This window comes from Atta colombica, unplaced genomic scaffold, assembly GCF_001594045.1.
Source record: "Atta colombica isolate Treedump-2 unplaced genomic scaffold, Acol1.0 scaffold55, whole genome shotgun sequence".
Taxonomy (NCBI): domain Eukaryota; kingdom Metazoa; phylum Arthropoda; class Insecta; order Hymenoptera; family Formicidae; genus Atta; species Atta colombica.
In genome coordinates, this window is record NW_017259545.1 from 528833 (window position 1) to 542924 (window position 14092).

At 30.1% G+C, this 14092-nt stretch overlaps 3 protein-coding genes across 6 annotated transcripts in view; 1 reads left to right on the top strand and 2 right to left on the bottom strand.

Annotated features, from left to right (window-relative positions):
• Positions 1–469: 469 nt before the first annotated feature.
• On the bottom strand, positions 470–4860 carry LOC108691902 (probable 28S rRNA (cytosine-C(5))-methyltransferase). Of its 2 annotated transcripts, none has more exons than XM_018199855.1 (6): positions 4582–4860; positions 4199–4469; positions 2531–2742; positions 2100–2215; positions 1737–1909; positions 470–1453 (listed from the first exon to the last, which is right to left on the bottom strand). In XM_018199855.1, the coding sequence occupies exons 1-6, from the start codon at positions 4705–4707 to the stop codon at positions 504–506; spliced, it is 1848 nt and encodes a 615-aa protein (XP_018055344.1). In that variant the 5' UTR covers positions 4708–4860; the 3' UTR covers positions 470–503. The 2 variants fall into 2 exon arrangements, with proteins under 2 accessions (XP_018055344.1, XP_018055343.1); XM_018199854.1 differs by having other exon boundaries at positions 2531–2787.
• Positions 3675–4883, bottom strand: LOC108691903. 2 transcript variants are annotated; one of them, XM_018199857.1, is made up of 2 exons: positions 4845–4883; positions 3675–4153 (listed from the first exon to the last, which is right to left on the bottom strand). In XM_018199857.1, exon 2 carries the CDS (start codon positions 4101–4103, stop codon positions 3684–3686), a length of 420 nt encoding a protein of 139 aa, XP_018055346.1. In that variant the 5' UTR covers positions 4104–4153; positions 4845–4883; the 3' UTR covers positions 3675–3683. The 2 variants fall into 2 exon arrangements, with proteins under 2 accessions (XP_018055346.1, XP_018055345.1); XM_018199856.1 differs by having other exon boundaries at positions 4798–4857.
• Positions 4884–6991: 2108 nt separating this feature from the next.
• LOC108691998 overlaps positions 6992–14092 on the top strand; it is an 8891-nt gene continuing 1790 nt past the window's right edge. The window contains exons 1-8 of one of the 2 annotated variants that reach the window (XM_018200069.1): positions 6992–7165; positions 7445–7849; positions 7948–8397; positions 8492–8768; positions 9282–9970; positions 11064–11675; positions 11876–13016; positions 13312–13711. In XM_018200069.1, coding sequence (XP_018055558.1) covers positions 8080–8397; positions 8492–8768; positions 9282–9970; positions 11064–11675; positions 11876–13016; positions 13312–13711 — 3437 coding nt within the window. In that variant the 5' untranslated portion in view covers positions 6992–7165; positions 7445–7849; positions 7948–8079. Of the gene's footprint in view, positions 7166–7444; positions 7850–7947; positions 8398–8491; positions 8769–9281; positions 9971–11063; positions 11676–11875; positions 13017–13311; positions 13712–14092 lie in introns of those variants that run through there. The other variant, XM_018200070.1, reaches the window with a different exon arrangement.

Sequence of the window (14092 nt, forward strand, 5' to 3'; positions counted from 1 at the left end):
TATATATAAATAATATATATATATTTAGTTAGAGAAATATTCTTTAGGATGAATTTTATACAACTCATTATATTTTCTCTCTTTTTCTCTATCTTTCGCCTTATTATTTTCTCTCATTCAATGAATATATATTTACAGTAGGTAAAAAAAATTTACTCGCTCTTTCACTTATCAATCGCGAAGAGTTGATATATTGATCATTGACAATTAACAAGATAGCCCAGTAATCAACAAATGTTATCTTTTGTAAAAATGTACCATTGTTTAGATGAAGAAAAAAAAATTAAGATACAAAAATTCAAATAAAGAAGCACAGATTTCAGCTCTAGGCTCTTAGAAAATTTAACATAGCAAAAAATAATCTCTATATAATATTATCATCTATTATTGGCAACTTTATAAACAGACTAAATACGGAATAAGGAATAACGCAAATAATGATACAATACAAAAAAATATATGTCTTATTTAACAATATATTTATTTCTATTTAATAAATCTCATTACTTTTTTTCCTCTTCTTTGATGGTCCAATTACAGTTTCTTCCGCTTTCTATTTCCACTTGCTGCATTTTATCAATCTTGATTTCTTTATTTTCTTTTTTCTTTTTTATCTTTGGCAGTTCAATTTCAATTTCCTTAGTTTGCTCTTTTTTCGTCATAATTAGTTCTTGAAGTATATTTTCATGCTTCGATTTTCTTTTTTTCCTCGATTTTTTCATTTCCATGACATCTAATGTCTCCTTTTGTATATCTTTAGATTTATTCAATACTTTATAATTAAAATTAAACGAATCATTACAAACATCCATTTTTCCAACTTCTTTTTTACTTTTTGCTTTTATTTTGCTATCTACGTCAAGTATTTTAAATTCAACAATATCTGCCGATATCTTCATTTGTTCATTATTCATTGAAATTACTTCCTTCTCTTCCTTTTTCTTCTTCTTTTTCTTCTTTTTCTTCTTTTCACATTTCTCTTGTTGGTGTGCGAATGTTTTCGCCATGTCATCTTTCTTAATATTCAAGTTAGTTTCAATAAGATTCATATATTCGTTACCCCCTTTAAGTTTGCATTTTGGCAGAATCACATCAAAATTTCTCTCAAATACTGCTACGAAAAAACCATTGCAAAAATCATCATTTGGCTTCGAATACAAACATAAATCTCCACAGTTGTATTTTTTCGAGCTGAAGTTTGTCCAGTTATTTTTGAGCAATTGCCTAACTGGTAGCAAACGATAAGCGTTTCCAACATTGGCCAGAACTTCGTCTACTACTTCCTCATTCTCTTCGGGATGTAGAGAACATGTGCTGTAGATTATTCTTTTCGCATTTGGAAAATTGAACAGCGCATATCTCAAAAGATAAACTTGAAACGATTGTAAATTCTTCAAGCGCTTTAGTTCGGGCATTCCATCCATATCGCTCTGTTTCGGTCTGTCGATAATACCTTTAATGAAAATTGTAGAATTATTTCGTAAATTGTACATATAAAATACAAAGTACAAATAAAAATTATGACGGTATATTTTATAGAAGATAATTTACAATTAAATAAATAATTACTCGTTTCACGAATAGGAATAATGCAAAGCGTCATAAAAAGAATTATTTTCTATTTTCTTATTCTGTCCTTTATGCTATTTTTTGACTAATTAAAAAATTTAACATTATATTAATATAATGTTTAATTTACATTACACTATTAATTTACATTAAAAGTGAATCTTTACCTGATCCAGAACAAGTTGGATCGACTAAAATGTATTCCACATATGAATACAATTTTGGATCGAGAGTTAAAACATCTTGATTAAGAGGCTCCACACAGAGGGCATGAGTTTTTTCTAATTGAGTAATTAAGGTTTTAAATCTTTTAGCATCAATCTCCACGGCATAAACTTTTCTATTTAAAAATAATAATTTATATAATTTATATATTAATATTAATATTAAAGTATCTATTTCTCAACTTTAATTAGTTTACTCAATAAAATTACTCAATAAAAATAAATATTAGATATTAATACATTTCTTGGTTTTCTTCTTTCACATATTATCTAATAATAAATCTGATTGAGAAACAAATTATGTACCCATTATTTTGCAGTTTTGCTGCCACATGAGTAGTTTTCATGCCGGGCGCAGCGCACATGTCTAACACTGTAGAACCACTAATAGGATTCAACAAATGCACCGGCAAACTGCTAGCCTAAGTGAAATAAGATTTTTAATGTAAAATGAAACGTATTTTTTTTTTACAAATCTTTAATTAAATCTTAATGATGCTAATTATAAGTTATGTTAATAATAGATACATTAGTATTAATAATACTTAATCTACTAAAAAAATTTGATAAAAATTGAATAAATGTAAATTATATTAAATAATTATAAAAACTGCCCCACATATACATTTTTAGAAGGCTATTAATTATGTAATAAATATTTGATAATACTAAAATAATCGTACAAGTTACAAAGAAAATATTATCAGTACAGATAGAAAAGATTCTATTATTTATACCTTATCTTGAAGAATAAGCTTGCCATCGCGATAGCCATTGTGGTCATGAAAGATTGTTGAGGACGGAAAAGCTAACATTTCTGGTATATGTAGATCTTGTATAAAATACGGCTTTGATAATTGCGATAAGGATTGTAGATATGAAGAATATGTTGTACTTTTGGGTAATAATTGCCATCCATCCTGTTGAAAAAAGGAGATTGCTTCTTCCACTGTTAACAGAAGAGTATTGATACGAACGTATCTAGGTCTTTTTACTGAAAAGAGAAAAGAAAAACATCAAATCATTTTGAAGAATACATCTATTAAATACATTATATAATTAAATTAAATATATTATATATTTTTTTTATTTTATGTACACACACACACACACACACACACACACACACACACACACGATAAGATATGCAATACAATTCTAAAAGAAAAAAGGAGAAAAAATCTGATTTAATGAAAAGAAAGTTTAATTTTTTAATATAGCAAAAATATATTTATTAAGCTAAATTTTCTTTTTTTTCTGTATCTGTAAATATACCTGCATTTCTTTTTCATTAAAATTTTTTCATCAATTGAAATCAAATTTACATTAAAATTTAAATTTGATATTAATCGTGCACTTAAAATATTTTATTTAACTTTTTATATTTTTATATCATATAAAGTCTGTTTGCACAAAGTCTAAATGCATTTCAATAATTTTCAGCATTTAAAACTAAAAATAACGCAGTGTTCCAAGCAAAAGTACACAAATTTAAAGTAATATTTAAATAAGCGAGACTTTATGGAATAGTGACAAAAGAGTTTCTTATTTCTCATGTAGAATATATAGCAGATTTAAGATATCATCTTTTGAAAGGGATTTATAGGTTAATTTACAATGTTTTAAAAATAAAGTACTATTTGTTGCTACTTTATTACAATAAAGATTATTCATCATTATATATATAGTTTTTATTTATATACATTATATATTTACATTTCTTTTAGTAAACTTTTTCTTTCTCCATTATGCATATAGCCATATCAATTACATATATATCCTTTAATTAAATATCAAAGAGTGCTCGTTTTTTAATTAAATAATATAAAAAATATTTGACATTTTACAATTTTTTTTTACAATTCTTTTTTTTTTAGAAAGAAAACTATTTTAATCATATTTCTTATTTAAATTCTCTTTAGTTTCTATTCTAATTTCGTCTTCACTTTGTTCCTTCTCTTCAACAGACTCATTTAAAGCTTGATAAACATAACAAGAAATAATCAAGTTCACTGTGATTACAGCAGCCAATACAGAAATGTAATTAGTCACGGCAGTATCAGTTTGGAATTCTAATATCATAAAACGTTGTATTATAAAGAAAGCAGCAAACGGCAAAGTGAACATGGCAATGCTATAGAGGAACAATGTTCCCAGTACTGCTGCTGGACCCATTGCACAATTATTTTTTTTGTTGCAAATCGATTCTTGATGACAGGGTCTGCTTTGATAATCTTGTAGATCTCCAATTTTAACTTGTTTGTTCTGTCGACTGGATAATATTCTGCAGTTGCGAATAATCAGAACCATGAAGGAAAGTGTCTTTACTGCGCTAGGATGAGTTTCCGGAGATCGAAATTCTGCAAAAATGCAAGCATGCGGTGATTATTAGAGATAATAATTACCTTTATCTTTATGATCGACGAAAGTTTCTATGTAGCCGAGGTTTATTGATTCTTCCCGTAGTTTGTTTTCATAAGCTAGAACAGTTAGGACTGGCTTGGAGCGATTCTTCAAGCATCTTTTGCGCCATAAAAGCTCCGTTATGAGAACTCTGGCTAACCAGGGATTCAGACGCGGTTGTTCCGTTAGAATTTGGGTCTTGTCAAACAGCTGATCTAACTGAGGTAACGCTTGTAAGGTGTTGACCGCGAGACCGTATATGCCGGCCACATTCTGAATCGTACATGATAAATTATTCTTATAACGTAATTATAAGCAACATAATTAACGGAAGATCAGATCTTTTCCAATTGATCTTATATTCTTCTTACGATTATACACTTACAGGATGCTTTTTTTCGTAAATCAATGTTTTTAGGCTAGCACCATCTTCTCGCACGCGGCGAACAATATCGGCCGTGATTTTATAGATACGCGGAACCGTAACAGAATGCACAAATTCATTCGACATATTACGGATTTCAACTCTTCAAAAATTTTAATCTTTCTTAACCAAGTAAATCTATCATTATAGATGTAAGTAAATCTATTACTATATCACCTCAATAAATAAACTATTGCGAATTACTTGTAATCATTTCAAATTACTTCAAAATCATTCATCTCATAGGCAAGGTTAGGTTCTAGTTCATCTGTTCATTTAACAGGAAAAAATTTCAAGCTTACTCAAGTTTTAGGGCGTGTTCACACTTTGACGGAAAAGCAGAAAGCGAAAAAGCAGTGGCCAATCAGAACTCGTGTTGGTACTAAGTAGCAATGTATTTGGGGAGATATTATTAGCGCTACTTCTTATTCTATCTTCATTGTTTATTTAGACATTTAACACAAGGATAGAATAACACAAATAGCGCTAATAGCATCTTCCCGAATCTATACTTCAAGTAGTATAGATGCGTTCAGCATTACAATCGGAGGATTACAATTCGTTTGCTCTTTTTTATTTTGAAAATTGTTCGGCAACTCGCTTTCTATATGTCATCTCATCTGCGTTCGGTATTAATATTTCTAAAGCCAATCGAGCTGCTCGATTTACGGATTCAAAGACCGAGATCGAGAGCTAATGCAGATTTTCGCGCCTAAATTAAATTCATAATCTTTATATTTATGATAATCCAACTGATTCTTTAACATATATTCATCTCTTTTAATACTTTTATTTTACAAATAGTGTATTTGAATTATTATAATGTCTGAGTCTACAAACACTCAAATAAATGCTATCAAATAGAAATTCATGGAGTACATTATGTACAATATTTAACAAGTAAGTTTCTAATTCGTTTCCTTTTTATGAATTTTGAAATTACGTACTTGAAAACTAAGAATTTGCTAGTTAATTTTTAGATCAAAGCTTATGTTGCACATATGGAATGAAATTAAACTGTATTAATCAAACTGTATTAATATATTAAAGACTTTAACGAATACAAATCAAGTGATATAATTGCTGAAATTTATTTTGCAATGTAGTATTTTCTTTTAAGAAAACACACCTTGCATATAAGTCTGCTATATTCATGTATAACGATCTATTTTTAGTATATAATATCATTATCAGTTTTTAATAAAGCGAAAAAAATTTTCAATTAATAGGATATTTTTACTTATTCATAAAAATAAACAATTTCATTTTATAATCTAACCTTAAAGGATAGTTTACAGCTCTGTAGCGTTCGGAATTAATTCTTGGCACTCGGATTGCTCGAAGATCACGCTCGCCATCTGCTAGCTAGCTCGCATCTCAGATTTATATTGCCGAACGCACTTTACAGAATACGCGAATGCAAACGCTTTAAAGAGTTTTTTAATTGGTCAGTTAGATTTGTAAAATTCTTTCTTCTAATTGGTCCATCAAATGCTTCAAAGCATTTGTAGCGCGACTTTGACCATATAAAAAGCAGAAATTGTCGATTACGCGCAAGTTCTGATTGGCTGCTGCTTTTCCGCTTTCTGCTTTTCCGTAAAAGTGTGAATGCCTAAGAATCAACTACCTGAATACTGTCTATTGAACCCTATGATTCGTCCATTTTTTACAGCTTAAAACTTAAAAATCTATTGTAAATCGGGCTTAAAGTGCCATTGCAAGCAAGCATCGAGCGTCTGCGCAGATTGTTGCACATGAATCTGAGACTGTGGTCAAAGTCTTGCTACAAATGCCTTTGATGAACCAATTAGAAGAAAGAATTTTACAAACTGACCAAAGCGTTTGCAGCATCGCGTTGACATACCCTGAATCTCTACTTCTAAGATTCTACTGGTATTCATAGTCGGTTCTTATTTTAAGACCTTATCTAAAGACATTATCTTAAATATTGTCTTAAGATGCTAGTATAGTCCTTTGATTGGTTTATGACATCTTAAGATTATACTTAAGACAATTTCAAATATAAAAATCGACTATAAACGCTGGCTTAATCCTACAACCTATCACGAAACAAGTCAAAATGAATTTCAATCGGAATTATTGAATTCTCTACAATATATATTCTGTTGTGTATATTTCTATATTCTATTTCTATTGTTTTGATATTTTGCTGCTGCGCTTGAAAAGTCAGTTTTATTATAGATGCACACAGCAACGCTTGCCACACGACAGAAATTGGCACGGTAGCCAATCAATTCACTACTTTTCCATAAAAGCAAAGAAATTATTGGTTGCAACAACTTCCTGTAAGCATTGCCGCGCCCAGTGTATGGGAGCCATTAGAGGTCTCTAATCTAGATGGCTCGCTCAGTTAAATGCGTCGACGCATTATTTCGTGGTGTTTCCAAGCATTTTCGTGGGAAAGCCGCCATTTGCACGCGCCATCTGGCACTCACGGCCAAATATCGAATATACCAGAGTATACTGCGAATTTAGAGTTTCCTCTCGTCGGAGACGGGATCATTATCGTTGGTATTGTATTGAGGTACGACGGTTTTTGAAAGTACGTCTCTGTTTTCGGTAACTTCAAGGTTCAAACTTATCCTGCGTTATAATAGAGTCTCTATCTATCCTGAATACGGTTCTTGGTTTGATTCGGTTTAGAATCAAGTTTTTTATGGGACACCGAATTGATTTCGGAATTAATAGTCGTAATACACAAACACATATACACACACACTTTCGACTGATAATATTGCTCGATATGAATTAAATGCAGAATTTTAAAATACAACTATTTTGATGTATATATATTTTTTTATAGTAAAGAAAGAGAAGGAAGGAAAGAACACAAAGAGAGAGGAAGGGAGAGAGAGAGAGAGAGAGAGAGAGAGAGAGAGAGAGAGAGAGATTCGATGCCGCGATTGATCGAAGAATATCCTGGCGATTTTGTGAAAAGTTCCAGGGAAATACAAACTTTTTAATCTCTATTTTCTAGTTTCCTATATATGCATGTATAGTGGTCAATAGAAAAGCACACAAATTTAAGCAGTTGATTTTAAAAACAAAACGTTCACTGTGGCGTGAGCGATATTAAAACTCGATTGTTTCAAAGTTATAATATAAATGCAAAGGGAAAGGTGATTATGTAGCAGAAACTACATAATAAGCAAAAACTACAGAATGTTCAGCAATATTATGATCAGCACTCAATTCTTCAATGATTAAGGTATTTTATTTTGTGTTATAAAGATTTTAATAAATATAAGATATTTTTTATTTTTATTACATTTTATTTCTTAAAATTTTGTATTAAAAATATTCCAGGAATAAATGAAGATATACATTTTATATAATCTATCTTACAAAAATAAGAAATATCGAGTTAAAATTTATCACGTGCTGAAGAGCAAGTATAAGTGATTCTAGTATAAGTGAGGAAGGAAAAAAAAGGAGAAAATGTCAAATCTTGAAATCAACAAACGTGATCACAACTACAGTGAATCGAAACCTCAACATGCCAACAATGGTACTGGTACCACCATTAGCAAAATATCTCAGACAGGGTCTATTGTAGGTCAAATTCGAGACATAGATGAGCTGAAGAAGATTGCGCCTCGTGTTCGTTTACAGGATACCGAGAGTTTAAATGAGTTGACAAGGATTTCGTCTTTAAGTAACAGCAAGTCACAGCAAAATGATACATCCGTTCTTGAAAGGACACGGCAAGAATTAAGAAAATATTGTCGTACCTGTGCTGGCCTAAAATTGCCTTTGGTATAAATATTGTATATTATGATTATTATTTACATTTGGATATTATATTGGTTATAGAACTGTAGCTACTTTTGATGACTAATTCATGTTGTAGGTGGACATCTTTAGTGAAAAGGGTATCAAATTGAGATTGAGTCAGCAAATCAAGCATCTCGAAGTTAATCCTTATGATAGTAGTCTGTCCACACAGATGTGCATGGACTGTATCTGTGACCTTAGAATGAGTTATAAATTTTTCATGCAGATAAAAAAAGCTGAGATAAAACTAAAATCTATCCATGTTAATCTCACGACTGATAATGCTACGAAGAAGGTAACATCGATCGATGATTCTTTAATAGTAAAAGAGGATAAGCAACTATCCTATTCAGGTATTCTTCTTTGCATTTTTTGTCTCTTTTTAACATATTTCAATTTATAGTGAATAATTGTATGTTACATATAGATTGTTCTTTAAAATAATATTATCTATCTTATGATTTTTATTTAGATTTTGCTATAACAAGATTTTAAATAAAAACTTGTAAGTAATGTCTATTTAAAATTATTTGAAGAATTTGTTATCCATCGACAGCTTTAAAGCTTTTCAAAAATTTATTCTTAGAAATTATTTTAATTTTTCATTTTTTCTAAAAATTGCTTAGATATACCATACTGTTAGGAAAATCGATCAAAGAATTTATAATTCAAAGAAAGCCATAATTACCAAAAGTATTTTTCAATATATCATTTGTATCGTAAAGGAGTTAAAATTTTTTATAACTTGAAAATCTCATCTTCTGAAATATATAATAGTAAATTGCAACGCTTATTTAACAAAAGAAAAAAAGATAAAAATGTGATGACATATTGTGAAAATAAGGAAAATTTTTTCTTCTTTCCAGAAATAAAGCCAGAATATCAATTACCTTCCGCAATTCAACAAAATCCATCTTCATTATCAACAGAGCATGTTAACCAAATAATTCCTGAAAATCAAATAGATGATTCAGTTCCCAAAATCTGTGCCATTTTTTCATTGAACGAATCAAAAATGAGACAGGACTTTGAAATTGAGAAGGAAATAGAGAAGGAAAAAGAAGAAGAAGAAGATAAAGACACCGTGGAGAAAGAGATGATACAAGTAGGAGGAGGGATATTCGAGGAAGTGGCAGAAGGAGAAGATGAAGAATCTATTGAGGAATTTGATCCTGAAGACCCTGCGCTCCTGGTAGATGAAGAAGAGGAAGAAGAAAAATCTCTAAAAACTGTGTACAAGTATGATATGGCAGCAGATTCTTATGTGAGAGTGGAAGGAAATGAGGGAATTTCTGTGAAATCTGAAGTCTTCCAGACTTCAGAAGGTGAAAGTCAAAAAGAGGGAATGTGGCAACCGAATATCTTGAAAAGAAAATTAATACCAATGATATCGAATAATGGAGGGGAAGATGAGATTCAAAGTATAGTAGAGAAGCATAAAGTGCAGAAGTTAGATACGAACAGTCTCTTAAATATGAATAATCCTTCAGAAGAAGAAGGAATTATGTACGTAACTGTGAAGGGATCCAAGCCGAACGAAATTCTTCTGGTAAAAGTAAGTGTGTGAGCAAATAATTTTAAAAGAAAAAATTGTTGAAAATTACTTAAAATTTATTAAAATTTAATCAAATATATAATTTTTGTGTTTTTATTTTGGCTTTTTCATTTTATTATTTTGAGAAATTTCTTCGTTTTTTTTTCTTTTTATTTATTTTATTTATTTTATTTATTTTAACACGAATTGTTAAAATTTTATGTTATTTTCGGTCTTTTATCGATTATTAATTTCATTGTATCCCTACAAAAAAAATTATAAATATCATTCTTTCTTATTATGTTCCGAATTGTATTGCGAATTATATTGCAATTTTCATTTGATTCCAAATGATATAAGTTAAAATAAAGTTAAAAAAGAGAAACAAAAAATGAAAATATAAAAAAGATATAGTGGAACTATATCTTTTTTATATTTTCATTTTTTCATATAGTGGAACTATATCTTTTTTATATTTTCATTTTTTGTTTCTCTTTTTTAACTTTATTTTAACTTATATCATTTTACTCAGGAAGTCTCGTTAATTTCTTTTTGTGTTTTTAGGTACGATATATAAATTATAATTTTATATATACTCCCTTCCAAACATGCGTGAATTATTAATTTTAATTTTAATTGTAATTTCTTAAAAACAAAGTATCGGTTTTTGTTGAAGATAAACATTGATAATGATCTCGTGGGAGGTAGAAATATTTGTTATTTATTATATTCGAGTCACATAATGTATTGTTTTGGCTTGTAACCTTTAATAGTTGATTTTTAATTACTCGAACCGTTTCTTACTTTTAATTTTATCATTTCAATTTGATTGTAAAATATTGTTCGAAGTTTTAAATTCTATTTTGTTATTAAATGTGTTGTTTTAGTTTATAGCTATTGTATTTATATAATTGATAATTTTATATGTATATAAATTATATGTATATAATTTATATTATATGTAATTTTCGCAATAGTTAATAAGATATTAATTGTTAAAAATTGTCGAAAATTGCAAAATGAAGACTAGAAGACTTTTCTTTTCAATTTAGTCCATTCTGTGCGAAAGGACTTATCATTAATTTTCACCCTGTATATTTGTGACTTCTTTCAGGTCAAGAAAATGGACAAACCCATGGAACCAAAGCGCGCAGTAGTGCCAGTCTCTGCTGATCTCAAGCCTGTTGAACGTTTTCTTAAACGTTACGAAACACTGACAAAGGATTTTTCATCTCGACGTCCCGACGCTCGTGAACAAATAATTGAGGAACAAATCGAAGAATACAAAAAGAAACGAGAAAAAGTTCTTGGAAATCAGGCGGCGGTAACATATACCATGAACGAAACACAAAAAGAAGTTCAAGAAGAAGAAGACATTTCTATCAAATCAAATTTTGAAAAAACGGAAGAAGAAATGATAGCTATAAAAGAAGAAGATGAAGAGAGAGAGACGAAGAAAGAGGAGAAAATGAAAGATAAGGAGGAAAAGGAAATGAAAGAAGAAGAGAAGCCGAAAGAAGAAAAAATGGAGAAAGATGTAAAGATTGAGAAAAGTCAAGAAAGGATTAGTGATAATACAGAAGAACATTCAAAGTTGTCGAGAATGAAAAAATTGGAAGAGACAAAACGGAAAAAGGAAAGTTTGCAAAAGGAACTAGACGAATCATGTAACGAAGAGAATTTGGAAAAATTAGCAAAAGTCTTGGAGAAAACAGAAAATCTGCAGGTGATTGAAATTTTATTATTAGACTGTTACTTTATCTTATTTGTTTCTCTTACCTATTTCTCTATCATCACTCTCTCATAAAAAAGTCCTTGAATCTCTGGCATCCCCCGTTTACAAAATTCTTTATTCACATTTATAATTTATTCTGGTTTTTTAAATTTGTTGTTTTATTTTCTTCAATTTCTTTTTTTTTATTCTAGGAATTTCTAGAATATCTAAAGCAGCGTAAAATCATTCTTGCTCGCCTCAAGGACGAAGACATAATTTCCCTCTATGAGGATCGATTTTCCACAACTATAAAATCATCATCTAAATCGCTTCCAGATCTTATGGATACTCAACATCCTTCTGGTCTTCTTTTCGATCTTGTTTCCGACGAAGATAATTATTTAGAATGTGATTATTGTTCCGAAACCTTTCCCAATCGCGATCTCCTTGAAGGACACTTAAAATCTCACGATTACCGTATCCTTCATTGCTGCGATGATTGCGGGGAAGAATTTCAGACTAATAAAGCGAAAAGAAATCATAATGTGATTTGTGTAAAAAAATTCATTTGCAAATATTGCGAAATAGTCCTAGATTCCAAAGGAAAAAAACGTCAACATGAGCAGAAACACGTTGATACTCTTTACGGTCAACTTTGCGAGATTTGTGGTGAAAGATTCAAACATCAAGGAACTCTGGACCAGCATCAGAAGACACAACACACGAGTTTGGAGAAGATTTATCAATGTCCAAAGTGTCCAAAAAAATTTGCTTTCAAACAAAAATTGAGCTTTCATCTAAAATCTGTTCACACTACTTTAAGAGCATATCTTTGCGAGGATTGCGGTGCGGATTTTAAGAATCCCGCGAGTTTAAGACATCATAGAATTAGAAAACATCAACCGGTTGGAAATAAGAGGGAATGTCCAGTTTGCAGAAAATTGGTGCCGTTTTACAGTTTGTCAAAACACATGCATACACACAAAGCTTACAGTATCCAGTGTCCACATTGCGATAAAATGTTCAAAAATAGCTCGACCTTGAAACAACATGTGAGAATTCACGAAGATCAAAGACAGTTCCGTTGTGATACTTGCGGCGTTGGATTTAATCGGAGAGATGGTTTGAGGCTGCATTTGAGAGTGCACGAAAAAACTGGAAGTAGAGGGTTGAAAGAATGTTCCTGCCAAGTTTGTGGGGAAAAGTTCCCGAATCATTCGACTTTGGTAATTCACAGGAATAGAGAACATAAGGATGGAAAGCAGTATACGTGTCATATTTGTAATAGATCAATGATTTCGACGAGATCGCTTGAGTGGCATATGTCACATATTCATAATCAGTTAGTACCAGGTAACATATGTTTGATGTTGTTAAATGATTTGTAAACACTAAATAATTTATAATGTGATTCTAACATTTTGTTAATAGTCTTCAGTCTATAGTACTTTATATACTATTATATATTATTAGTCTATAAAAAAAAATTTTTTTATGAAAATATTAGTTTAAAATAATTATAAAATATTTGCGAGAAATTTGTAGATAATATCTGTGAAAGAGAAAAAAAACTGATAAGAAAGAGAAAAAACATTTTAATACATTTGAGTGCAATTTTCGATATAATAGAAATATTATTTTTTTCTAGGTATTACCCGCAACGAGTCTGGTCTACCCGAAAAAAAACGGGTTTCTTGCTATCATTGCAATAAGACCTTTAAGACAGAGCTGATACTTCGTACACATATTAAAAATACGCACATGGAAAAAGACCCGTTGAAATGCACTGACTGTGAAGGTATTTTCAACTCCGAAGTGCGTTTGCGTCATCATTTGATGGTCGTGCACAACCGTCTCGAGGGTACTTTAGCATGTCCTCATTGTCCAAAACGATTCGTGAATCAATTACGGTTAAAGACTCATATGATCTCCCATTCTGAGGAAAGACCATATACTTGCGAGATTTGTGGTTTCAATTTGAAGACAAAGATTCAGCTGATCAAGCATCATCAAAACCGACACAGCGATGAGAGACCTTTACAGTGCAAGTAAGTGAATTATTATACATTTGTTATTAGACGTTTGCAACAGGAAAAAAATTGATTCTTTTAATTTTTATATACAAGATTATGTCAAGGTTATTCTTCTTCAATTTTATTCTTCTTGAAATATTCATATGACAAATATAATTCGTTGTAATTTTTTCTGTAAAATATAAATATAAATAATTGAAAACGCACAATTAAAATACATTTCAAGTATTATTACGCATTCAATTTCAAAAATCTTATCTGTATCTTTCTCGCGCGTGCGAATATGATTTAATAACAGTTTGAAAGATTGCAATTCGTAATCGCTTGCGTCTTGTCAAAATGGAAAAGTTAAAAGTAGTATTCATATTATATATATATATGTATCTATATATATAT

Coding starts and splice junctions, on each gene's coding strand:
- LOC108691902 (XM_018199854.1), bottom strand. CDS start 4,707: ATGTCGAATGAATTTGTGCATTCTGTTACGGTTCCGCGTATCTATAAA. Junction 1,910..2,099: donor GCAAAACTGCAAAATAATGG/GTACATAATTTG, acceptor ATTTTTAAATAG/AAAAGTTTATGCCGTGGAGA. Junction 1,454..1,736: donor TCCAACTTGTTCTGGATCAG/GTAAAGATTCAC, acceptor TTTTCATTAAAG/GTATTATCGACAGACCGAAA.
- LOC108691903 (XM_018199857.1), bottom strand. CDS start 4,103: ATGGTTCTGATTATTCGCAACTGCAGAATATTATCCAGTCGACAGAAC.